Source organism: Xiphophorus couchianus, chromosome 1 (genome assembly GCF_001444195.1).
Source record: "Xiphophorus couchianus chromosome 1, X_couchianus-1.0, whole genome shotgun sequence".
Taxonomy (NCBI): Eukaryota; Metazoa; Chordata; class Actinopteri; order Cyprinodontiformes; family Poeciliidae; genus Xiphophorus; species Xiphophorus couchianus.
In genome coordinates this window covers 4,402,796-4,427,427 of record NC_040228.1, presented here as the reverse complement: position 1 = coordinate 4,427,427, position 24,632 = coordinate 4,402,796, and the positions used below count along the sequence as shown (strand labels likewise).

General features: G+C 39.6%; 2 protein-coding genes across 2 annotated transcripts in view; one reads left to right on the top strand and one right to left on the bottom strand.

Annotated features, from left to right (window-relative positions):
• Positions 1–733: 733 nt before the first annotated feature.
• cox4i2 (cytochrome c oxidase subunit 4I2) lies at positions 734–7,064 on the top strand. Its single transcript, XM_028013230.1, has 5 exons — positions 734–882; positions 3,527–3,632; positions 4,619–4,783; positions 6,610–6,741; positions 6,820–7,064. The coding sequence occupies exons 2-5, from the start codon at positions 3,527–3,529 to the stop codon at positions 6,951–6,953; spliced, it is 537 nt and encodes a 178-aa protein (XP_027869031.1). The 5' UTR covers positions 734–882; the 3' UTR covers positions 6,954–7,064.
• Positions 7,065–15,081: 8,017 nt separating this feature from the next.
• Positions 15,082–24,632, bottom strand: part of bcl2l1 (BCL2 like 1) — a 36,437-nt gene continuing 26,886 nt past the window's right edge. Inside the window, exon 3 of the mRNA XM_028012196.1 lies at positions 15,082–15,366. Coding sequence (XP_027867997.1) covers positions 15,223–15,366 — 144 coding nt within the window. The 3' untranslated portion in view covers positions 15,082–15,222. The remainder of the gene's footprint in view (positions 15,367–24,632) is intronic.

Below are 24,632 nucleotides of genomic sequence, written 5' to 3'. Positions count from 1 at the left end.
GTGTATTTCTGCAGATGGCAGTAGGATCACAGGGAGGGAGCTTAATTTCTTGCTGATTATCTTTCTCATGCTGTCACAACATGGTGACAGTTTTAACTAATATGTTTTAAGGAAAACATATTTTTGTAGAAGTTACCTACTGGATATTTAACTGCTAAATGGCTCTCCAAACTCGGTCTGGTTGTACTTTAACTTGAGTTGGCTGCAGATGCAAGAATCATGTCAACCTGGCAAACTTGGTTAGTTACATAATACATTTGGAGTGCTGACCAGTGACCTCCTCCCTTAAACTCACAAAAATGACAGAGAATTTGCATTTTGCTCTTTACTTAAGCATTCAGTATATTCTTAAAGTTACTGGTCTTGTCAGTTGGACCAACAGAGGCGTATCTGAACGTTAACCTGTGCTGTTTTTGTGTTTTGTTGTCCTTATTTAACCTTTCCAGACCGACTTTTGCTGCTGACTCTTGGCTGCCATGTTGAGATAAAGGCGGCTCAGTGCCAATCAGTACCTGTAATCCCACTTCTTAACCACACAGAGCTGTATCTGAAGGACTCCGGCCGCCCCACTGGCCTAATTAAAACCTGGAAGGAGGCTGTAAATTGTTCTTGTCTTATTTGAAACTGAACCCCCTCTCTGTTTTTGCTAGTCCTCTCACACACTCTTCTCGATTGTTTATTTGTCCGATCTCTCTCCCCTCCTCTAAGCTCGGTCCCTCTCCCAGCCTCCCTCCCCTCTGTCTCTCTCTTCCTTTGTCGCCCGCCCACCAGTTGATTCCAGCTCGGTGTCAGGAGGCGACGGGAAAGAAGGCCGAAGAAGACTTTTTGTTCTCACGAAGCGTTGCTGCTTTTCCCGCTGCACCTTCCAGTCTCACCATCACAGTGAGTATCCGGCTTTGGTTGCTCACACCAACAAATGGAGAGGAGCATAACGGGATAAAACCAGGAATAGACTCCCACCCACCACCACCACCACCACCCTTCAACACAGACCCAGTCTCTGTGTTGAATCCCAAAAGGATGGGGAGAGAGGCGGACGTGCAGGGAGGACAGGAGCACAGATTGACCCGAGAGATTTCTAGAAGTGATTCAGTGAGAGAAGACTAAAGAGGAACTGAGTATGTAGAAAAAAGTTACAACATAAAAAATAACTAACTTCTAGAAAAAAAAAAAAGTCTGTCCTTGCAGACATTAAACAGCCGAGTAGAAATGTAAACATGAAGGATCGTTGGTGATCCAAACATTTAGACCTCTGATGTGTTTCAAGAAAGAGACCAGCTCTGAACACTGTGACGAACAAAGACTTAATGTCTCTAGTTGGTCTGAATTGCACATTTGAAACCAATGTCTGGAAAATCTGGGAACTTTGAAACTGGACCTTTCTCCCCCTTGGATCAAATCACAGTTCAAATGAAATGCAGCAGATTTACAATAAATGCTCTTAGAAGCACAACTTGCAGCAGGAGTGTCCAAACACAGTTCACACGAAACACAGTCGGCTAGCTGTCTTTAGAGGCGGTTGATGTAGACAGACATGTTTCTGCATTTTGACGTGTAAGATCTTTACCAACAAATTATACCTTGAAATGGCAATGTTTAGGCAAAACACAAGGCATTTTCTTTTGTTAACCAAGTTTTTGCTTTTAATTGTCAAGAAGACCACAACCATTTGGTGAATTTTATTGAACAGCGTGCCTCAGGCCATAAACACAGCTAAATGCAGTAAGTGTTCAAAGTGTAGGTGACCTACATCCAAGTCTAACCTTTCTTTTGGTGCTGCTCTGTTATTTGCTTTAGCATTTTGCATGTTTTGTGTATTGTAGGTAAAACTAAAAGAAATTCACCATTAATGCATTTCTAATTTATCTATGCAAATGTTGTGACCCTTGAGCACTTTCAACTCGTGTACTCACGTTTTTAGTAATATCACAAAAATAATAATGATAATTTTAAGACATCATTCCAGTTGTAAAGTCCCTGCAGCTCAGAGGATATACTTTAAAATACTTCTGTTTGCTTATAAATCACTGAACTACTTACTTAGCACCAAAATACATGAAAGATCTGCTGTGGAACCTTCCAGAGGTTCTGATTCAAATCTAGAAGAACAGAACCAAACATGGAGAAGCAGAATTCATCTACTACTCACCACAAATCTGGAACAAACTTCCAGAAAACTGCAAAACACCCAAAACACCGAGTTCCTTTAAATCAAGCCCAAAAACCTTCCTGTTTAGAGCTGACTTTTCTTCATATCAACTGGAACATTGACTAACATATTTTATGTTTCTTTTTTTTTGCTTGATGATTTGACCAACTCTGATGCTTATTGCTTGTTCCATCGTTTCTTTCTGTATTGTGGTTTTCTTAACGGCCTTGTTGCTGAAACGTGCCATGATGACTTGACTTCAAAGAAGCAGAAGATCCAATCACATTAACTCAATGTCATTAAAATCTCAGACGACATTTAGCTGTGAGCTTTGGGGTGAAGTTTAGAGCGAGAGCAGAGCCAGTAACAGTAACGGCGGCGGCAGCAGCAGCATCTGGAGTGTTTGCATGAGATCAGGCAGACACACACAGATCACCTGGCGATCATCACTGCTGCTTCAAAGCCTCCCCTTGTTAAAGAACCCAGACTGATCAAACCTAAAATACCAAACATGGAAATAAACGTGACAAGGCGGGTTGTAGATTGAAGCGTCGTGTGTGATTAACAGTGAGAGCCGGACGGGTAAAGAAGGGATTTGGTTTCCTGCCAGGACGCCTTTCTGAAGCTCTTAGTCAGATGGTCTGTGTCACTGTTGTAAATAACAACATGACGGAGCAAAGCTTTGATATTTAAAGAGAAACAGCAGCTGATTAAGTCTATGAAAGCATTAAGCATTGTAACAGCCAGCACACGTGTAGAAAAGTTGAGTTTAACTTTTATAATCTGGTGTCTCCGCCTGGGTTGTTTTAAGACTAATTTAGGTTGTGGTTACTGATTCTCTGTTCTTGTTTGAGATGAAAATCCAACTTTCTGCTCATCACGCTGCTCTAGTTCATATGTTTAAAAATATCGGTGTTCTAAAACATGAATAAATGAGAAGTGCTACTTTACAGATGCTGTGAAATTTATTAACAACCGTGGTTAAGATGTTTCAAGTAAAATGAAGTCACACTTCTGCAAAATGTTGCTTATTTCAACAATAAACATGTATGTATGGAAAGAGGCAAACAGATTCACACCATGTGGAAGGAAGGAAGGAAGGAAGGAAGGAAGGAAGGAAGGAGTACTATAAAAGTCAGAAAAGAGGCTCTGCCAAAGTGTTAACATTTACGGTTTAGATTAAATTATATTTTTACTTTGTTTCAACTTACATTTACAATTCAGGAGAACTCAGAGTGCGACGACCAACAATTTGGAGCTTAAGCAGTTTGTATTTCTAGTATTAGTCATGGAAACAAAATTCTGTCTCCGGATTTCTAGTAAATGACCGTTTTGAGCAGCAGACGGGATAAAAACATTCACTCGTGTGTTTTGCAGATGCTGCGCTTGACATCGTCTCGCCTGGGAAGTCTTCTGGCCGGGCGTCCCTCAGCAGCCCTGACCTCCAGCAGCAAGGGGAGGCCGGCGAGCCAGCAGAGCCATGGTACAAATATTACTCATATTAATAATCTGAAACAACTTTGATTTGCTTTTTGCATTTTTTTCTGTCAAACACTGGCAAGGTTTCTCGTGCTGAACTCAGTTTTGGAGCAAAATGTGAAGTTGTTGTAAATGATTTCTGTCTCTTTTCTTTGTTGACATTGAGTGGTAAGAATTTAATATAAGACTAGAATTCATATAATCTCTAAATAACACATGGCATATGGAGAAATTCCTGATTCTTACTGTGCATTAATGATCAACTCAATGTGTTTTCATGAGATTAGGTTATGGTAACTAATCAACAATGGGGCTTTTTTTGTTTGTTTGTTGCCTGTTTGTTCATTCATTCCAGTTTCAGGTCCCACATGAGTTCTGAATAAATTTACCTGAACCTGTTGTCATAAATGTAAACAAATTATTCAGGGGGGAAACAGACCATAAAATAACTCAATATTGATCAGAGGAAACTACATTGAGATCTAATAAAACACAAACTGATTCCCTCCCTGTTCCATGTATTTAATCAACAACTTTCTGTTACAATACAAAAAGGTTTTGCAGCTTCTTTATTAAATGGCTCCCTGTTAACATTAAAAAAATATATATTCGAGAAATGCGTCTTATTAAGAATTTGTTCTTATTCCACTTCATGCTAGTCGCGCTTCTTTTGATCATCCAACACGTTTATCCCTCCAGGGCTGAACAGGGAGGCTGGTGCCTAAATGTCCAGCAGTAATTATTATTATTATTATTATTACCGGTGTTTTTATTTGCACTTCAACAGAAACAAAATCCAAACATCAGAACGTGTGTATGTGTATGTGTGTGTCGAACCAGCAGATGGCACTGTTGCACCATCTTGAAAAGATCGCGTCCTTTACAAGACTGTGAAAACAACAATAATAATAATAATAATAATAATAATAATAATAATAATAATAATAATAATAATAATAATAATATCTTCTTGTATTGCTGTCCTTCCAGAGGTGTCAGATTCAGTGGACATGTCTCGGCCGACGTACTACGACCGCGTGGACATGCCTCTGCCTGACAAGCCCTACAAGGACGTGCTGAGCGACGCTGAAGAGAAGCTGAAGCAGAAGGAGAAAGGACCCTGGAGTCAGCTGACCAATGAGGAGAAGGTCGCCTGTAAGTCCCGCCCCCTTTTTAATCTGAAAGGTTAGAATTTTCATCATCTGCTCCAGAGGAGCCAGCGGATTATTAATACCAGTAACACCAGTCAGACGAAACCTCTCCTGTTGAGAATGTGGAAGCTGACATCAGTGAGCAACATCAGGCTTGTTCAGGTTTCATTTCCTTTGTTCGTATTTATAAATCATCATTTGTCACATGTTTTAAATATGCTTTGAAAATAAACTCAAACTGATGCTGATCATGACTCAGACAGTTTATACTTGGATGTGTCACAATAATAAATCTTTCAGGGAAGATTTTGACAGGGGAACTGAAATTAGTCCAAAAAAAAGAAAAGAAAAGAAAGAAAATAGAAACCGTTACATCAGATGGTAAAACATACACTTACAGCGCCGTGTTGTAAATGTAAACCAACTTTCCTTTCACTAAAATATGCAGAGATGTATCAAACTCAAGAGATTTACACAGATCTGTAAATGAACCCTCTGATTTCTTCTCATTCTTCAGGGATTCATTAGTTCACACAGTTAGATATCTTTTTCACATGTGACCACATAGTGAAAAATGTGGTCACAGTGTGTTTCATTGTGGTTTCATGTGACCACATTAACACATTCAGTGTTTCATTGCGGTTTCATGGGACAGACCAACAAAAAGTGGTGTGAAATAGTGACAGTTTTTAAAGTTCTGCAGATTTCAGCCCAAGACCTCTTTCCAAATACTTCATACTCGGTCAGGTTGGCTGGAGAGTATCTATGAACTATTATTTTTTTCCACAGACTCAGTTTGGACTTTGACTGTACCATTTTAGACCAATCCACCACATTGGTCTAAACCATTCCATATGTTGGTAGATTTGTAGTTGTGCCCTTGTAGCGGATCAGTGCTCCATTGAATATTTTGAGTTTCAGATATTGTTTTGGAATGGGGAAAGCTTTTATCGTATTGTTTATTATTTATTGTGATAAATGTCTTACTGTTGTCACAGTAAATTCCACTTAATGATGTTTACAAAACCCCAAAACTGTCCGTATTGTTGAGATGGTTCTTTTTTTTTTTGACAATTTTTCTCCACAGATTGTTCAATAAAGGTGTCTCAATAAATATCAATACATTTGAAAATGTGATCAAATGCAGTCACTGTGGGCAGTTTGGTGATGAAAATCACACTTCTTTATGTGAACGGTGTCAAAGAAACACATGGAAATGGTGTTCAAGAGCAATATTTGTGTTGTGGGGCTTTAATTGCTGGGTCATGGAGTCAGTTAGCTACAAATAAAGAAATAAAAAGTTATTTTCATCACTTTAAGCTTTATTACAAGAGTAATAATGATACTATTACAATACCGTTACTATTGTAAGAGAATCGTTAAGGTTCTTCTGCTTTCCAAAGATGCATAGTTGCAATATCACACAATATTGTGATAAAATTGTAAGTTTAGACCATAACTCTGCTTTAAACTTCTCTGCCATGTTCTCCCTGACCCGTCTGCTGTGCTCCTCGGTCCTGGTGGTCCTCTTTGTTCTCTAATGCTGCCTAACAAAACACATTTTTAGGCTTCGTTTCAATATGCGCCACTTTGTGCTGGTCAATCGCATAAAATCACAGTTCGGCACCTTAAAAGTTTTCGTTGCAACGAGAAAATATGTGGAAAAGTTAAACGGATCCAAAAGCTTCTGAAATAATCATTTTATAAAACACGCAATTCTACTTTCGGCTTTCGAACTTGTTCCTTTTTGGGGTTTTATGTTGTCTTTTTTTTTTTTTTTTAATCTTGAACGTAGGAGTTGAAAGCAGACTCCTCTCTGCTTCCCTCCAGTGTACCGTCTCAAGTTCTCCCAGAGCTACGCCGAGATGAAGGCTCCCACAGGAGAGTGGAAGACTGTGTTGGGTGGAATGCTCTTCTTCCTGGGCTTCACGGGCCTGGTGGTCTGGTGGCAGAGGATTTACGGTAAAAAGGTTTTCACTCTCTTAACAGGTTTGTCAGTGAAAGGAGAGACCTGGGGTTGTAACCTGTTGTTTTCCCCAGTCTACCCCCCCAGGCCCAGGACGCTGGAGGATGACTGGAAGGCCAGGCAGCTCCAGAGAATGCTGGACATGAGGATCAACCCTGTGGAGGGATTATCCTCCAAGTGGGACTACGACAAGGGCCAGTGGAAGTGAGACGGGGGGCCACAGAAGCTCCTTTACCGCTACTGAAGGCTTCTGTCACTACTACTGCTGTAACCGTCCACATGTAATCACAGATTAATAATAAAACTTTATGATAACTCAGTTTAGCTTGTTTTGATTAAAGAGCAGAACCAAACCTGTGAAGAGAGTCTTATGAAACTGTCTTTCCTGCAGCATTGAACTAAAACTGACCTTTTATGTCAACAAGTTTTTTATTTGATAGTTTTATCAAATAGAAAATTCACATTTTGCACTTTTTTATACTTCCACTTGGGTTTCTACTGCTTCTGAAAACAGTCAAAGCGTTGAAAAAAACAAGCAAACAAAAAAAAATAATAAAAACACTCAGATGTTTTTAGGTAATAGGTTAAAGTTGTTTTTTTTGGTGTCTGGAAAATGAAAACGTCCCAAATGTGACGTCACAAATCAGCAACCCCAGCGAAGTCCAGCCTGTTTCCCAGCATCCCGAGCGCCACTGCAGCACATTTGGTCAGCTGGATTTACTGCTTATGCTGTAAATGAAAGAAAGGCTGCTGAAAAAGAGAAAAAAGAGTTTTGTTGTTGACTTATCATCCAAAAACCACTTGTTGTGTTTTTATTGCTTGTGCAGGAGGCTCCACATCTCCAGCACAACACATGGAGGGAGAGACCAGCAGCAGCTTATTTAGATTTAAAGTGACAGACGCCCTAAAACATTTCGAAAGGAGCTCGAAAAGGGCAGAACTGAGCAGACTCAAATCTCATTATCTAAGGATGATTTGTGCAAAAAAATGTGATGAACATGTTTTTTTATCACCCATAGACGTATCCTAACCTGTTCAAGGAGGCATAATAGGTCACCTTAAAGGCTGAGTGTTGTATTACATTTGCAGAAATGTCAACACTGAGTCAGAAATCACCGGCCATGTGATGGAAAAGTCCAATTTTACAGGAAATCTAGTTATGAAATATACTATGAGTGTTATTTGATTGCTTACAGTTTTGATACATGATGCATACACTCCTGATCAAGATCTGATATAACGATATAATAGAAAAAAAAAGGAAAGAGATGGAAAGAAATAACAAAAAAAATGATTTAAACTATAGCCAAAGTCTCAAAAATGACCTCAGTAATTAATCAGCAACATTTTGCTGAGATTTCATCTCCACATTTTACTAGTTAATATAAGTCCAACTGTGGTTTGTTTCTTTTTTTAATCTACATTTTATTACATCAACAAAGAGGGCTGCTCACTGCAACATCTCTGCATCACCAGCTGCAGTCCTTTAGGTCCCGGTTGGACGTCCACTGGGACGAAACATTCATTCATTTCATTTCATTTCATTTCATTAATGTTGGAAGACGTCAAGGTTTATTTTTTTCTTATCTGAAAACAAAACTTTCTTACATCTTTCAGTGTTCCATGGAGAGGTTTGTGGGCATCATAGACATTTGTTATTGAAGCTCTTCTCTCGTTGACGGCCTCTGATGGTTGTTGGGGCTCCAGTTGAGGATCTGAGGATCATCCGGCTCAGCTCCGGTGAAATGATCTTGTTTTTGTTCCAACGCCCTTAGGATGTTTAATTGTTTTGATCATTAAACCTTAGCAGTGATTGGTTGTTGCTACAGACTTTGCTTTTGCAAATCAGCAATGTTTCCACATTTGGACACAGAAAGCCTTCTTGTCTTTGCCATCAGGGAGACGTGACAGTAAGTGTTGAGATTCAATGACATGTAACAGTTTTTTTTTGTTGTTTTTTTTAACCCCTCCAGGGGGTCTTTTGTGGGCTCTAGTGTCCCTTATATGAAAGTAGGCTGACAGGAAACGGGGAAGGAAAGGGGGGAAGACATGCGGCAAATGTCGTCGGGTCCGGGAGTCGAACCTGCGACGGCCGCGTCGAGGACTGAAGGCCTCCAAATATGGGTCGCGCTAACCACTACGCCACCACGGCACACCCACAGTTTTTTTTATATATATTGCTTGACATTTCCTTTTATCTGTCTACTTTATGTGTTGTATTTTTTGCCGCCTCTTGGCCTTTGAAAAAGGTTTTTAATCTCAATGTGTTTTTATTTTGGTCAAATAAGAAGTAAAAAAAAAAAATACAAATAAAATATTTCTGCAGAGATCTGGACCTTTTCAGGCTGGATCCGCTGACAAACAGCCTGGTTACCAGCTCGGTTTGGTCTCTTGTTCCTTTTTGTTTGTGTTGCGTTTTGAAGCTCCACGTCAAACCTGAGGTACTTGTGGCTTCTTCCCCCTTTAGATCCGGACCAGGAGAGTACATACAGTGAAGATGCAACACACTCCAGAAGACGGCTCATTCCTAAAGCTTTTACTGGCTTGGAGTGTTTGCACTTTTGTATTCAGTCATTGATGAATGTTGTGGAATAATGTATCTTTTGATGCAGCAGAGTCTTAGGCTCTCAACTTAGACTTGGGCCTTTACTCTTCAGGCTTCTGTTATGTATTGTTTGCTTTTCAAGATACAAATCCACAAAGAAACAGAAATTCACATGCGCACACTCAGCTGAGGGCACTTTAGACGTAAAGTATGATTTAAAATGAAAACATTTCTATAGAAGCTGAAACTCTCCAATCAGGAGCTGAATCCATGATCGTCTCACTGTGAGGATCCAGAGCTTCCCGGTAACAGCAGTGTGCTGCCAGAACCACTCAGATTACAATAAAACTGAAAAGTTCATTTATTTCGGAAACGCAGCTCTCTGAGTGAAACACATCATATCAGGAGTTATTGTATCAAAGTGGGGCCCAGGGGCCACTAGCAGCCAGTGGAATGATTTTATCTGGCCCCTGACGTCCAATGATATGAATAGAGACTTTCTATTTTTAATTAAGGCGAAATTATCAAAGTAAAATTTCCTTGAAAAGAAATTTTACAGCACCAATTGTTTGTCTTTAAATAACCGCACTGTTTGCATTCTCTTGCAAGGGTCAAATATATCCAGTGACTTTTACTGAAAAGCTGACTATGCTGCCCCCTTTTAATTTATTTATTAAAGTTGAGAAAAGCAAGCGTTTTCAAAGAAAGAGGAACACAAATCCTAATTTTATTGCTCAGAAATTACAAAAAAATAAAAATAATTCCAGTTCACAGATAAAATTAGCTAAGTTTCTTTTAATAAGGTAAATCAGCTAAAACCTTTTATAGTTACATGCTTAGTTTACTGTTGTTGTAGGTACTAGAACGTTCTTTTGACCAAAAGTTTGGACATCTCTGCTAATATAAACTACACTGATGTTTTCAAGCCTTTTATTTTGTTAAATATGATGACTTTCTGCTTCCAGCTAATACCGACCTGAGTTATCAACGGTGTTCCTCAGGGTTCTAGGTTTGGGCCAGTTCAGTTGCCTCAGGTTATATTTCCTTTGATAATAACCAACAAATGATCTACATTTACAATCTTAGGTGGATGATGTACAACTTTGTCAAAAAAACAGAAAGCATTACATTCTCTGATCGCTTCAGTTCGGGGTATTTTTTCCCAACATTTTTCAAAAAAAATCATAAAAGAACTTTCGTTTTTTTTTATTATTATTATTATTATTATTATTGAACAGGAACAATGTCATCATATCTTTTTGCTGCAGGCTGTGATTGTGTTTCTGTTGAATGGACTTCTTAAGATGGGGCTTTTACTTTCAGTAGTGAAAGTTTGGCACTGGAAAAAGGACATCAGCTTGAGGCTGACCCCGAGATCTGAATTTGCTCATTCCATCATGCTTGACCTTTGTTTGCATTTACATTCAACCTGTTTCCTCTCATCAGTCGTGCCGTCACTTGGACTTTCTCTTTCTTCAATTATGATTTAAACTTTTTGTGCTCACTTTCTGTAATACGTTTCACTTTTTCTGTTTTAAGTTCATCAGGGGTTGCCAGAATTAAACGTAATTATACAATGTCTGAATAATGAGAGAAATCTTCTGTTTTTATTTAAAATGTCTTAAATTTCTTCAAATTAGGAAATGCCTTCTGAATTTGAAGAAATTGTGCCTATAATTTCGTCAAATTCAGAAGTTTATGTCCTTTTGGTAACGGACCTGAAACAGAAAGTGATCATTCTGATTTAAAGTCTGGACTGTATAAAGAATAGTGTATAAAAAAAATAAAGCTTTCTAGTTGAGAAACTGTCATCAAGAATTCAAAAAAGAAAGACTAGGAAAACTTGAAATACCTTTAAACATTGTTTTATTGGGTTCAGTGTTATCTCAAAGTTTACAATGGCATTCTAAAGACATACTAAGAGACAATTGGACATAAATATGATTTCCTTTTTTTCTTTAGATTTTTTTTTTCTTTTGCTTTTTATTGATCGGCTTGTTTACCCAGCATTAAAGAGACTCAAATATCCGTGTCTTCCTGTCTACCAACATTGGAATAATCCTTAAACAAAAGAAAAGAAGAACCCACAGGTGACGACGCACACCAATGCAAAGATGGAGTTTAAGGCCATTTTGAAGGGGCACAAATATGCTTCTTTTATTTCATTTTTTTTTTTTTACATCAAATATAAATTAGTCTTAAAAAGCCATCAGTTCTTTACTTAAATATGTCACTAAGCTAACTTACTAACCTAATCAATTTAAATAACAAGCATATTCATAGATGTACGTCGAGGGCCGTGCCAGTGCTGTCACGCTTCCTTCATATGTGCCGCCTGCAGAAACGGGTTGCCTGACAGAAACACACGTACACACACCCCTGCACACACACACACACACACATAGATGTTTGAGTTGGGGCCCAGACAGCAGAGAAAACTGTGAGCAGCTTCTTAATGGAGCATACACTAGAAAAATAGCTATATAAATATACTGTACTGGAATGTATGACAGCAGACCCTGGTTTGTAGGATGATGCTCGGGATACAAGCATTTTAAAATCAATATGGATTCCATTTCTGCTTATTTAGTGAGATATTTCTCTCAAAGACAGTGATCGGGATTATGGGAGAAACTGAGAAGATGTGGGGGGGGGAGGAGACGTGAAAGAGGATATATCAGAGGTGGAATGGTCATGATAACTATGACGAAGTGAGAATGAATGTTTCACTCATTAACCGGGACGATTTTATTTGAATTCTTGACTCGCGACGCAACATGGCGGCACGCTGACCTCATCAGGAAGCGGGTCCAACAACTCTGAATTAAAGATGGATACATGTTCAGAAACAAAGCCGAGGTCTTCCCCCCCTCCTTCAGTTCTCTCCTCCGAAGTCTCCCGTGGATGGCTTCTCGCTGGTGCGAGGCGGCAGGTGGCCCAGCCGTGAGTGACGCACACGAGTAAGCCGCCGTGACAGCCGTGGGACCCGCGGAGGAAGAGGCGGGGAGACGGCTGGAGGTTTGACAGCTTCCAAGTGTCAGGGGAGGGCGGAGGAAGACGAGGGGGAGGACGGCGGTCTGTGGAAGCGGATCACGGAGAACTTGGGAGTGGTGCGGTTTCACGGTCCTTACGGCGCGAGACGTTTTCCTGCTAGAGGTTCGATGGCGGAGCCACGTCATCAATCAGCAGGCTGTAATACTTCGGCTGATATTAACTGGAGGTGAGCTGCTGATAAATGTCAGGTGTGAGTAATGGCTCAACAACACACAGCTGCGGAAAGTGACAGCAGGAATTCATCCCTCTGGGTTATTTCTGAAGAGCTGAAGATGGAACCGAGTCTGCTCACTTTTAAACCTACTTCAAAAAAAAAAAAAAAAAAAAAAAAAATAGCAGGTTTTTTAACCTACTATTAAAAAACAGCAACTCCAAGTCCAACTACTTTGACTGTAAACAGATACAAATAAGGCTAATTAGCTTTGTTCAAGTTCCTTTAATGAGTGCAGCTCTGCTGGTGGAACAGGCTGCAGAGAGATGATTTATGGCCGGAGTCCTTTTAATTAGCCTTAATAAATCAACAAAAGCATTTGTTTGTATTTACAGCAGCAGTTAAGGGGTCTGACACCCACTGAACCAAGATTAGTTACATTTATTTCATGTATGGAGTGAAACTTTATGGAAGCGTTTAGCTGCTGGAGGTTGGAAAGAAATTCAGGAGTTGTTTATTAAATCGAAAAGATTAGTTACGAGACAAAACCCCTTAAAACGAGTTTGAGGCTTATTTTATAACTCATTAACTTGTCTCGTTACAATATAAACTTCTATTGTTTTAACGAGTTTTATATCTCGAGACATAAAACGTCTTGTAATAATAGAAACTCATGAGTTTTGCATCTCCATGCAAGGAGAAAAAACTAGATAAACCAGTTGAAATAAGTTTTATACCTCGTTATAGGGGAAAAAAAACTTTAAAAGTCTCCTCTTAACGAGTTTTATATATCTTTGAAGAGTTCTGCTTCTTTTATAAGGAGGGAAAAAAAACGATTTAACTCCTTAAAATGAGACGATTATTTTTGTTATATTGACATGTGAACGTTCTCATTTTAACGAGATCAAATGAGAGACGAAACTCGTCTCCTAATGAGAAACTTGCAAAAACGAAAAGAAAAAAAACCCTTTAGCATAACCAAAACGTTTGTTTTAAACCTCGTCAATATGTTCTACTTACAGATCACTTGTTAAAAATGCATGAAGGGGTTCAATAATCTCCTTGTTCTCATCCTGGGTCATCTAGTCTAGACCACATCTGAAAGTCCCAAGAGGTGTTGCTGTTTTACTGCGACTGTTCTGAGTTATAACGAGCTTATTAATCCCGTTATAACATTTTTTTTTTGTTTAAACAAGGTACTGCTCCTAATCGACCCCCAACCTCTGGCAGCTAAACACTTCTGTAGAACTTAAAGGACAAATTTAGCATTTCTGTTATTTGCACCAGCAGGTGTAACACTGACTCTGGGTGGTAGAACAAAAATGCGTGCAGCCTGTTGGAGCTGCTCTGCTACGTTAGTTTTGATTTGTTCTTTCTACAGACTGTGACCAGCGTCTTTGGTTGAAGTGTTGCATGTCTGGACAAATTTTCCCTCTGGTTTTGCAGGCGGTGTTACATTTTTACTTTTGAGCGCTTGTTAGGGTGCTTAACCGTGGCAACGAGATATTATTTTTCCAACTGTGAGCAGGTGATTCTCATCTCAAAGCTCGAATGAAACCTGAACTACAACACCGAGTCCCAGAGGAGTTGAACAGGATGCTTCAGGGAAACAGAGACGGGAAGTTTAAACCGTCTCTTCCAACAAGCAGGAATCATATCCCAACTCCAGCCAGAGGCCTCTTCAGGTTCACTGCGAGACTGACTGCTGCTGGAGACCCTTCCAGCCCACAATGACCATCTGAAGATACTTTGATATGAGTTAAAGCAGCATTTCATTGTTGAATTGTAATCAATTTTTAAAGAACGTTGCACTTCACTAATTACGTTCTACTTTGTGTTGGTCAATTGCATTAAAAGCCCACATTAAAATACAATGAATTTTATGACTATAACGAGACAAAGGGGGCGAATGAATACTTTTACAAGGTGTTGTAAACTGCTTCATGTTTTCATGTTCATCTGTTTTCCAGTAAGTCATGCGTTGCTACGGTCTTTTCTGGATTCTTTAACCGCTCATAAGAGATCCTGACAAGCTGCCAACCAAATCGCCGCGGTAACCATGAGGCGAACGGAAACACCGACACTATGCCAAGATCCAACAATGCTTTCCTCAGCTAGACTTTCCTTTAAACTGCGTATGGACTGATGGATGAGGATGATGATGGGGATGGCAGACGGGAATTTGGAACTACAGAAGGTAGTTCACTCTCCATATGGCACAAACAAAGAGGGGGGGGGCAACAAAACACACCGACTCGATGCGACAGGCTTTCAGTGCCACCGTTAAAACTAAACTCAGCTTTGTAGAAAACTAGAATGGCAGAGAAAAAAATTTGTTAAAACTAATTCCAAACATTCCAAAAGAACGATGAAAATAAGATCTTTAATAAATCTGGGCAGCAAAAAAAGAAAAAAAGTTTAAAGAACAAAAGGAAAGTGGCGGAGGGGAGAAAAAAGGGAACAAATGGCTCAGTGAATGAAAACAACATGTCAGTCTTTGTAGAACCACAAAATCGTATCGAAGAAAAAGTGAACACAAGAATACTAAAAACTTTTCTTTTTTTTTTCTTTTTAAGTCTTCCGGCGACGTTTTGGATTCTCAGTCTGTTGTGGGGCGAAGTAAACGTCATCAGCAGTTCTGATGAGACGAACAGGACCTTCATGTTTAACGTTGGGCGTAGTGATTGGACGGCCGGGGGGAGGGGGGAGGGCGGCTGTCCCCTCCGCTCACAGGCGCTTCTGGGCGAAGATGGACCCGGCTATGAAGGCCGTCACCACGCTCATCCCCAGCAGCAGCCAGTTTTTGAAGCTCTCCTGAGATCTTCTGCTCTCTGCCGCCGCGTTGCCCCCGAAGATCTCAGCGAAGCGCTCCTGGAAGACAAAGAGAGAGAGAGAGTCAGCAAGACTTAATCTGATATTAATGTCTGCATCTGATCCTGAAAAATATTCAGCATCGGGTATCGGTGACAATGTTCCCAATCCATAAAGGTAGATCTATTCGGTCTAATTCTGTGTGTGCGTTTATGTTTTCAAAGGAAACAAAGCTATTGATCAAATTAAAGTTGTTGTGTTTTTACATTTTTGACCAAGCTTGTGAAGCTATTGGTATATTTAAGTGTGCTGTACAGGTGCAGAGTTATCAACTTAATTCAGTACATTTGTGACTGTGTCTCAAAAGCAGAAACATTTTAAGTAAATTCAGCACCGATATTTTGTACTGAATCTGTATCAGCTGATACCAAATCTCAGACATCTGTATCAGTAGTGAAAAATGTGGGCCGGTGCCTCCCTAGTTAAAAGCTGGGGGGGGAGGGGAAGCACGCACTTTGTTAAAAAGCACACACACATTTTGCAAATGACAAGCAGGTAGATTCCCTTTTTAAAGGTCTCCAGACCTCAAACACTCAGAAAGATCCATCACAACCCACAGACTCGCAAACCCCCGAAAAATCCCCTGCGAGGTTCCTGTCTGGACTCTAACAACATGGCCCTGCTAATTAACAGGAAGAGGCCCCGCCCCTTCCCGCTGCCACCTCTCCGGCACCCCGTCAGCCCCGCACAGGTCCCTCCAGAACCGCCGCCGTCGCAGACAGCCGTCCTCCGTCTGCCAAGCCCGCACTGCCTCACCGCCCACTGACTGTTATTTCCTGGAAATGAATCAGCAGAGGGTTCGGTTTCAAGTTCTTGCCACACAGAGGCGCCAGCGAGGCTCTGATCAACACAAACACAGACTGGAGACTTTCATCAGCTGACACGGACAAGGCCCCTGTTAAGTCATACTAATGTCCTCGTGTTGTCAGGAGCATGTCACCAAAACAACAGTGACTGACTGAGGTGGATCAGTGTTAGTCAGAGTGAACTCAGCAGAAGGGCTTTAAAAGGAGTGGGCCAGGGGGCTTTATTAAGGTTTAAGCATTCAGATATGTGGATTTATGTGATTTTTCCCAACATCCGCATGATTTCTACCTGCACAGAGAAAAAAGGAAATAAACTGCCTGACCAAACAGAAGAAGGGAAAGCGTCTAAATGGAAAAGTACTGCCGTGAACAAAGTTTCAGCTGACAGCAAGGTATTCACTGGAGTTAAAATCTCACGTTGTCACGATGTTCTAAAGTGACGGATGAACCAACAAAATATGGTGGACAAAGTGTCAGATAAAAAGAAAAGAAAATACCACGTTTGGTCTATAAACGAACAGCATTTAGTTTAAAATACGCTTTCTAATAATCTGACAAAACCAAAAGAAAATAATAGCCACTGAAAAAAAGAAGTATGTCAAAATTAGGCTGGGGACACAAAGGTTCTTTTTTCTTATTACGTTCCCCAATCACTATTCAGTAGTGATTGGGGAAATTCTACTTGCTAAAATATTTGTGCACATGTATGTGAATATCTCATTGTAAGAGACATCTGAAGTTGTACATCTTTATCTCTGGTCAACCATGGGGTTTTCCATCCCTGCTCTAAAACATGAACACAGAGGTCGCGTTAACGGAATATTTTCCGTATTTGACCGGTTATGTTTTAAACGACGGGAAAATGTGAAGCCCGTCGGTCATTTGACAGGTTATAATTCACACCCTTGACTGGTGCACATGCGCAGACAATATAGACCAGGGGCGCCGTATAGGGGGGGAAGTTATGACAATTCTAAGGGCCCCTATCCGACAGGGGGCCCTCCACAATTAATTTTTTTATTTTTTTTTTTTTTTGTTGATAGAAATAAATAAAAAAATTTGGGCCCTGTCAATTACAAAATTAATCATATTGTATTTTCGAAGATTGATTGAATCTGGTTGATTCCACAGCAGCTTCATCCCTCACGACTACAAAATTGCTATTAATTTAGTCTTTTATCGTATTTATATTGGTACTTTTCTTATTATTTATTTTATAATTATTGGAGCCTTGCAACAAAATCTCTTTCGGTATGTACATATTTACATTTACAATTGAATGACAATAAAATCGGTCTATATCTATGGTTATCAATGAGCTTCTTTTCATGTGCTTTCCCATCTTCCGCTACTTTTTTTCCACTTGAAAAGCAAAAGAGGAGAGAGAAACTGGGCCTTTTCTTTCTTTTTTTTGCATCTATTATAATTTACTTATCCATTCCTACAGAAAATGTAGTTTATTATTGAAAAGATAACATAAAAAGGGGCACAAAAAGTTAGTTTTAAAAATGTAAAATTATCTAAGGTCCTAAGAATTTTGTGGTCCTGTGCTTTCAAGTTAGCATTTACTTAAATTTTGGCCGCTTTGGTAAAAAGCTTGGGCTCTAGGGAGCTCAATACAATAAATACAAAACATCCTTTATTTTTCAGAAAGTCCAGCTGTTATCTTTCAGATTATGAACATCGCTTTTTATCCTCAACTCATCGTTTTCCATGCTTGTCAAGATGGTGCAGGAACCTTGCTTTTGTCCTTTAAAAGAAAAACAAATAAAAACGCAGGCAGTCAGCTGATCGCCGTCTGACCGGCTGAATCACTGGAGGTTTCCTGGGAACAAAATCATTCTTCCCTGACAGCCTGGCCATTTTCCAAGCAACAAAGCCGGGGTTCATGACTGGTCCGGAAACCATGAGACATCATGTTACCAAACGCGTTGGAAAAACATAAAAGCACTTCTAGAAAAACCTGAATAACAGATGCAATGTCATCACTGCATAGTCATATGAGAAATAATTACTGTTATCACGGCTATCATCAATGTTATTACTATTTAATGAAGTTGTCAATTATGGTATACTGACTTAGGAAGAATTTTAATTTTAATATGAACAAAATCGATTCCCAAATCAAAGATAAAGGAGGCTAAACAAAACATTACAGTGCAATTTTTTTTTCTATGTACAACCTGAGGCACCGTTGTTCCACTGAAGGAAAAAGTTCCCAGATGATGAGACAGAACCTCCAGATTTGACCTCCAGGGGTCTCTACCCATCATGGCAGTAGCGTTGGAAGGAGCATTCAGAACAAGAATGATACTTACTTCTACTTTTCAATTACCAATTTTTGATGCTCCTTTGCAAATTTTAAGTGGGTAAGTTTGAGGCGTGGAAGGACAGGCGGCTTTGTAAGGGTTTTTGTTCTTTAAAACTTTTGCTGACAAGCCATCTTATGATTATTGGACAGTACTTTGGGTCAAGGATCTGTCTTTTCATCCTCCAGCTCAGCACACGTGAAATTTACTTGGGTTTTACTACTTGATTCGTTCGTCCCAAATGACTCCAGATCCTTTAGGAAACTGAAAATGACTGCATCCAACCTTGAAACCGATTGGTCCTTACGAGAAGCCTCATTTATGATTCATTTCAGACACATTTATGAGTCTCTGAGATAAAAGGACGGAGGTCATATTTATGATTCAGACTTTTCAGGGCTATGGCCTCAAACTGCTGATAATCTGATGAACAGCTTGAAAACTGTTTTGTCTCTTGCTTCAGTTTCTTCTTGCATTACAAAACATACAACCCAGTTGTGATCCATTGTCTTCAGGTTTTGATAAGGAGTGTAGTTGCGCACCATTGTTCTCTGTTATACTGAAGGACTCTAAAGGGAATACGGTAATAAAAAAAAACTAATTCATTTCAACTTTTAATAGATCTTCATTACTGTTGCGCACTGCAACTTTGAGCTCTTGGAACTGCAATATCATACACATGGGACATGTTAAAGATTGAAGAATATTCCATTAAAATCCATTATGGTAAGTATAACACGAATACTCCATCACTGCGACCAATTACAGCATGACAAATATGAGATCACCCTGCATTGATTAAGTGTGTGCTGTGCATACAAAGCTTCTCTCTGAATAATTCATTATAATGTATCGGCAGAAAATTACAGTAAATTGCAGTATAGTGGACTGTCCTGATGTCAGCGCATTACACACAGATACACGTGTGATGCAATGCTCATTTTAAACCAGGAGAGTCACTGCAGCTAAAAGTGAGAGAACAGATCACCTGTGACACATCCTGCTTATGTTGACGTTTTAAAAAGAAAACTGTGGAGAATGATGTAACATCGAGCCAATGGCACCCGTGGCTTTCTAATGTAAATCTTAAATTAAAGAGCTTAAATGAAAAGACGATCAATAAGGAGATGGAGAAGGGCCTCTCAGGAACACCTCTCTTTTCCGGCACATGGAGGAAGGTAATACCAGAACCAAAGGCAGAAAGCAAGATGAAGAGGAAGCCGTTCCATGGGTGTGTGAGAACAGATCTCTGAGGTGTTGTTCTTTTCATGCTATTCATCATAGTCAGAAAAGTGCCTGACGCTTACAAAGGAAATGAACCCGCCTTCAAGTTCTCTAGAAACACTGGTTGCTCAAGGTCTGGAAACATTAATAACGGCAGAACATGGAACACCATACTCTGGAGGGTAGGTGTTGTAATGTTGTCAAAGTTCTCAGGAAACCAATGTTAACTTTCACAGGCATCAGAGTGTGCTGCTCTGTGATAAGAGGCTTCAGCAGTGACTGCTGGCACATGATCTCACCAACGCATTGTCAGAAAGCAACACAGACATACTTCTATGCAGCGCAGAGTGTCACAAAAAGTGTTCACATCACTTTAACTTTTTCCACATTTTGTTACTTAACAAAACTGAATAAGATTTATTGGGATTTTGTGGAGCAAACCAATATAAAGTAGTTCACAATTACAAAGTGGAAGGAACTACAACTACATTTTCGCTCTTGGAAGTTGATGAGAGATGTGGATGTCGATTCTGAATTGATTAACAAACAAGAGTCAGGTAAGTGTTGAATTGGGGCAGTTTCTGATGAACACATTAAATCCCTGTTTCAAGCTTCAGCAAAGCCATTCACTTGGAGTTCAGTTTGTGGGATACTAAAATAAGCTAACCTTGTTGAACAGTAGCTCTATTCATTCATGGTTTAATTCTATGTAAACACACACACAGAAACACTTATGCTGTAAAATATTACCACAGCTTCAGTGTGTAAACACTTAAGGAGCTTTTTTCTTTCCCCCCACGTCAGTGTTAACTTGGTCAACTACCTAGGACCTGTGGAATGTGATAATGTGTAACAGATCTGAACAGAGTGAAGGGTTTTAGGCTTCATCAAAAGCTTGTGCTCATGAGGCTGGAATTTGTCCTTTCATATTTCACATTTCTGATCTCTTACTCAATGAAACCGTTTGTCTCGGTAAAGCAAACTCATGACCCACTCTACCAAAAGCCCTGGTAATGACTGTGAGGAATCAAAATGACTATTTACTCTGGCTATGGGCGGAAGCTTCCAAAGTAAAGTAAATATTTAACTTCCACCTCACCAGAACGCAGGACACAGCCCGGATGAAGCGAAAGAACACTATCAGACAGGCGGACACTTCGGTCTATGATTTATGAGGACAACGTGAACAGGCGGTGTTCAGGAACGAAAGCAAATGACGTCATGCACAGCAAGCAGTTGAGTTCAAAATGTAAATTTGAACACTTTGTTTTGATTCAACTAAAAATGCCCAAATGGATGACTATGCAATTAGAAAGGTTTCTACTGGCTCTAATGAATGAAGGAGAGAAGCAGTCTGACCCTGGTTTCTCCCTGTGAAACCTTCCAGAACAATGTGAGGAATGTGGGTGTATAACTCTTGATAAGGCCTTGTTAACTTTTCTGAAACAGACAAGCCTAGACATGTTACCAGTCAGTGTTAAGGAATTACTTCTGAAACAAAGTTTGCGAATTACATGGTTTAATGGACTTTTGAAGAGCTACCTCAACATAGTATTAAGAATTCAACATAATTGGTGTCTGCCTATTTTGTGACACATCATCACTCAAAATTAGTTTTCACACCTGATAGTCCGGTAGACTTGGTTTGATTGGGGACCAAAATTGCATACAAATTTGGTCCCCAATTTTGATTGGGGAAAATTTGTTCCATTTTCAGCTATTGTTGTTCTCTTTCACACTTGACTGTGTCAAACAAACCAAATCCTTAGAGCAACCCGTCCGCTCGCCTGTGGTGGTGCTACACTAAGAACCACTGAAGGAAGCAACACATAAATCTCTCAAGTAGACACTAAGTGCAACTCCTTTCTTCACAAAAATGGAGAGGTGGTTGAGTTTACTGGTTGTAGGATTTCTTGTTTTTCTTTGGTAAAAAAAAAACATTTTTTACCACAAGCACTACACTTGCACAATTATTTTGGTTGTATTTACCCAGAATGCCCTGCACTGTAGTTCACTTCCTGCCTTTACAGTCTTCAGTCCGCTTGGCAATCACATTTGAAACACAAAAAAGTTCACTTCAACCAAACTGAGATCTAGGTTTGTAGGGGAACCAGAGTTGGCTTTTTTGGTCCGCATCAGAGTTCGATTGCATTCACACCTCCCCAAACAAACCGGACTTTCTAGGCAAACAGACCAGAGTTCGATTAAAGTGGACTAGACAAGGCTGCTGTCAATGCAACCTTAATGTGGAAAGATCCTGCTTTAGTTTGATCCTCAACTAAAGAAAGAATATTTTAATAAACAATAAGTTCAAAGTATTTTAGGCATTAAGTAACAAAATCTAAATGACTATACAATCACAGCACACATCTTTTTTTTTTAATTAGAGGACAAAAACAGACTGATGGCAACCTCTGCTACATATGGCATTCCTCAGGAATCATTTCTTAGACGCCTTTTACTTTTTCATCATCTTTAAGATGATACAATGGCTTTAAGATAATAATTAGGGATGAACAATATGGGGAAAGTGACAGTGAAGCAGGACAGGATTGTGGAGTGTTTAACTGGTTCAGATAAGCAATGTCGGTGGTGTGGTCATTATTAAAGTGGTAGGGTTATATAATATTGATAAATATTTTTCTTTCATATTCAAGGTGAATTATACAACTAATTTTCCAGTGGAGGTTCTGTCACACATTCTGTTAGGCAGAATAATATATGATTCCTGGACAATATATCAAATTAAAACCATCAATGCCATATCAACACACTATCAAAATCACCAAGGATTGCTTGGATGTACTGTTTAGTGTAATTTCATATTTCAATGTCATGCCTGCACATTCTGTACTGATAATATTTTTGGTCTGTTCCACCTGTAATGCCCACACTTGGTATACGTTTTTAGTGATAGAGATGCTAACGCTCACAATCTGTGTTTGGGACATTGTGATGAAGGAAAAGAAAGAGTCATGAAAATGGGGGCTATAATTAATATACCATGTCATTCGAATGGTAATGCAATTACATATTTTCCTGCTATTGTGCAGCTCTACCGCTTGCAGATATACGAGGTCTCAGTGTAACCACCGCAAATGTGAACAGTAAGATAAATCAAATGCTTTAGCTCAACCTTTACGGTGGCAGCCTCATTATTATCAGGTTGCCGTGGTCACACGATACATTTAAATACCAATCACCTGCAGCTACATTCCTTTTTGCATAGATCTGCAGACATAATTCAAAATATGACTTTTCCGTTGTCCGTCTCATAACTTGGAAAGTAAATGATGCGTGTTTTCCTTTCGGAATGCCTAACTCTCCGGCCCGTTGAGATTCCAGCTTTAATTCTATCCCGTCTATTACCTATGCACATATCAAGTTGGGACTATTGGTGTAATAGGCTCTAACTCAAGCTTCACCTGACAGGTAAACCCCATCTTTATCTTCTCCTTTGCTTTCTCTTTCACACGGTCACGCCTTTTTTCTTTCCCTTCATCTCAGTTGAGTTCCCAGAGGAAATCAGATGCTAGGCAGCAGCCTGCAAAGTGCTTTACCACCAGACCTGCTTTTTCTTTTAACTCAGTGTTTTATACATCTTTAACTTTCCCTTCCTTTGTTAGCTGGGGAAGACTATAAAAGGATAAAGAAAGGATTAGCTCATGAAAGCAAAAGGGCGAACATTAAAAAAAAAAAGAGACAGAAGAGGAGTTAAAAGTGAGGGGAGGGATTCCGCAGCTGGTTGCCAAGGCTACCGAGAAGCAGCTGATTAGCGAGTGAGACGTGCAAGGGTGTTGTCCTGATCTGCAAGTCCAACTCTGCAGCTGATAAATGGCCCGGTTCTGCGTGTGAAGAAAGGAGTGTTTTAACAATCATTAGACGCATCTTCCCATTCATCAACCCCTGACTTGTTGTTGCTTCTATGTTGCAACATAAACAAGCTGCAACGCTCAAATCCCCCGATGGTGAAACCTCCTGACCGTGACTCGTACACAAACGTCGATTAACGCCACACGTCCTCTTCCTCTTAGGCAAAAGAGGACTGAAGATGGATCGGAGTTCAATAAGTTGGAGACGCTTTGAAAAACACTGCCTGCCATTGACGATTGTATTTTATTTAAATCAATTCTCCAAGACTTTAAAAAAAAAAAAAAAAAAGCTCCAATGTCGCTACATTAATAACTGACTTTTCCTTAATCCTGGAACTATTAAGTAATTAACTTCTGCAGTTCACTCTGTATGTTTTTAACTACTTAGTTTTATCAGTTTTTTGGTTGGTTCTTTCTTTTGAACAACTTATTCTTCAGGAAGAAAACCACCATTCAAGGTAATCTTCAACGCCTCATTTAGTGAGGAGAGGGAGCTTCCTCTTATTCACCTCCACAATAGCGCAATCTTTACTATCTTTTGTTCAGTATAGCTCCACTCAAGGACTGTGTTGAACTTTCTTGGTACAAAGCCCACTGCCCTCTGGTCAAGGTGTCCTTCAATTGAAGGACACCATTTCATTCTGAATAGTGCTAGGTTCAGTCTATGCAGGCTTAAATGGGATTTATGTTCACAGTTCACCACTTACATACTCTGAAACATGTTCACAGCTACAAGTAGGTCTCGCTCATTTATAATTTTTCTGAAGAAAAAGTTTAAGAATACATACATGTAGGTCATATGCCAATAACAAGGATGTGCATATACCTATAAATGCATATTTCTTTCTCTGTGAAATATGCAAAGTTTGTTCCTAAATCTTTTGTCCACCTCCAAACAGCGCCGCCAAATGATATTAAGGTGTACTGCACTACTTTCCCGTTCCCCACCTGCAAACAAAATCGTTCAGGTCAAAGTTCTGAAAAATGAAAACTCCACTCATGGACAATTATCAACAGTTTTTCCACTTTTTTCCTTGCAGTCGGTTTTAAAAAGT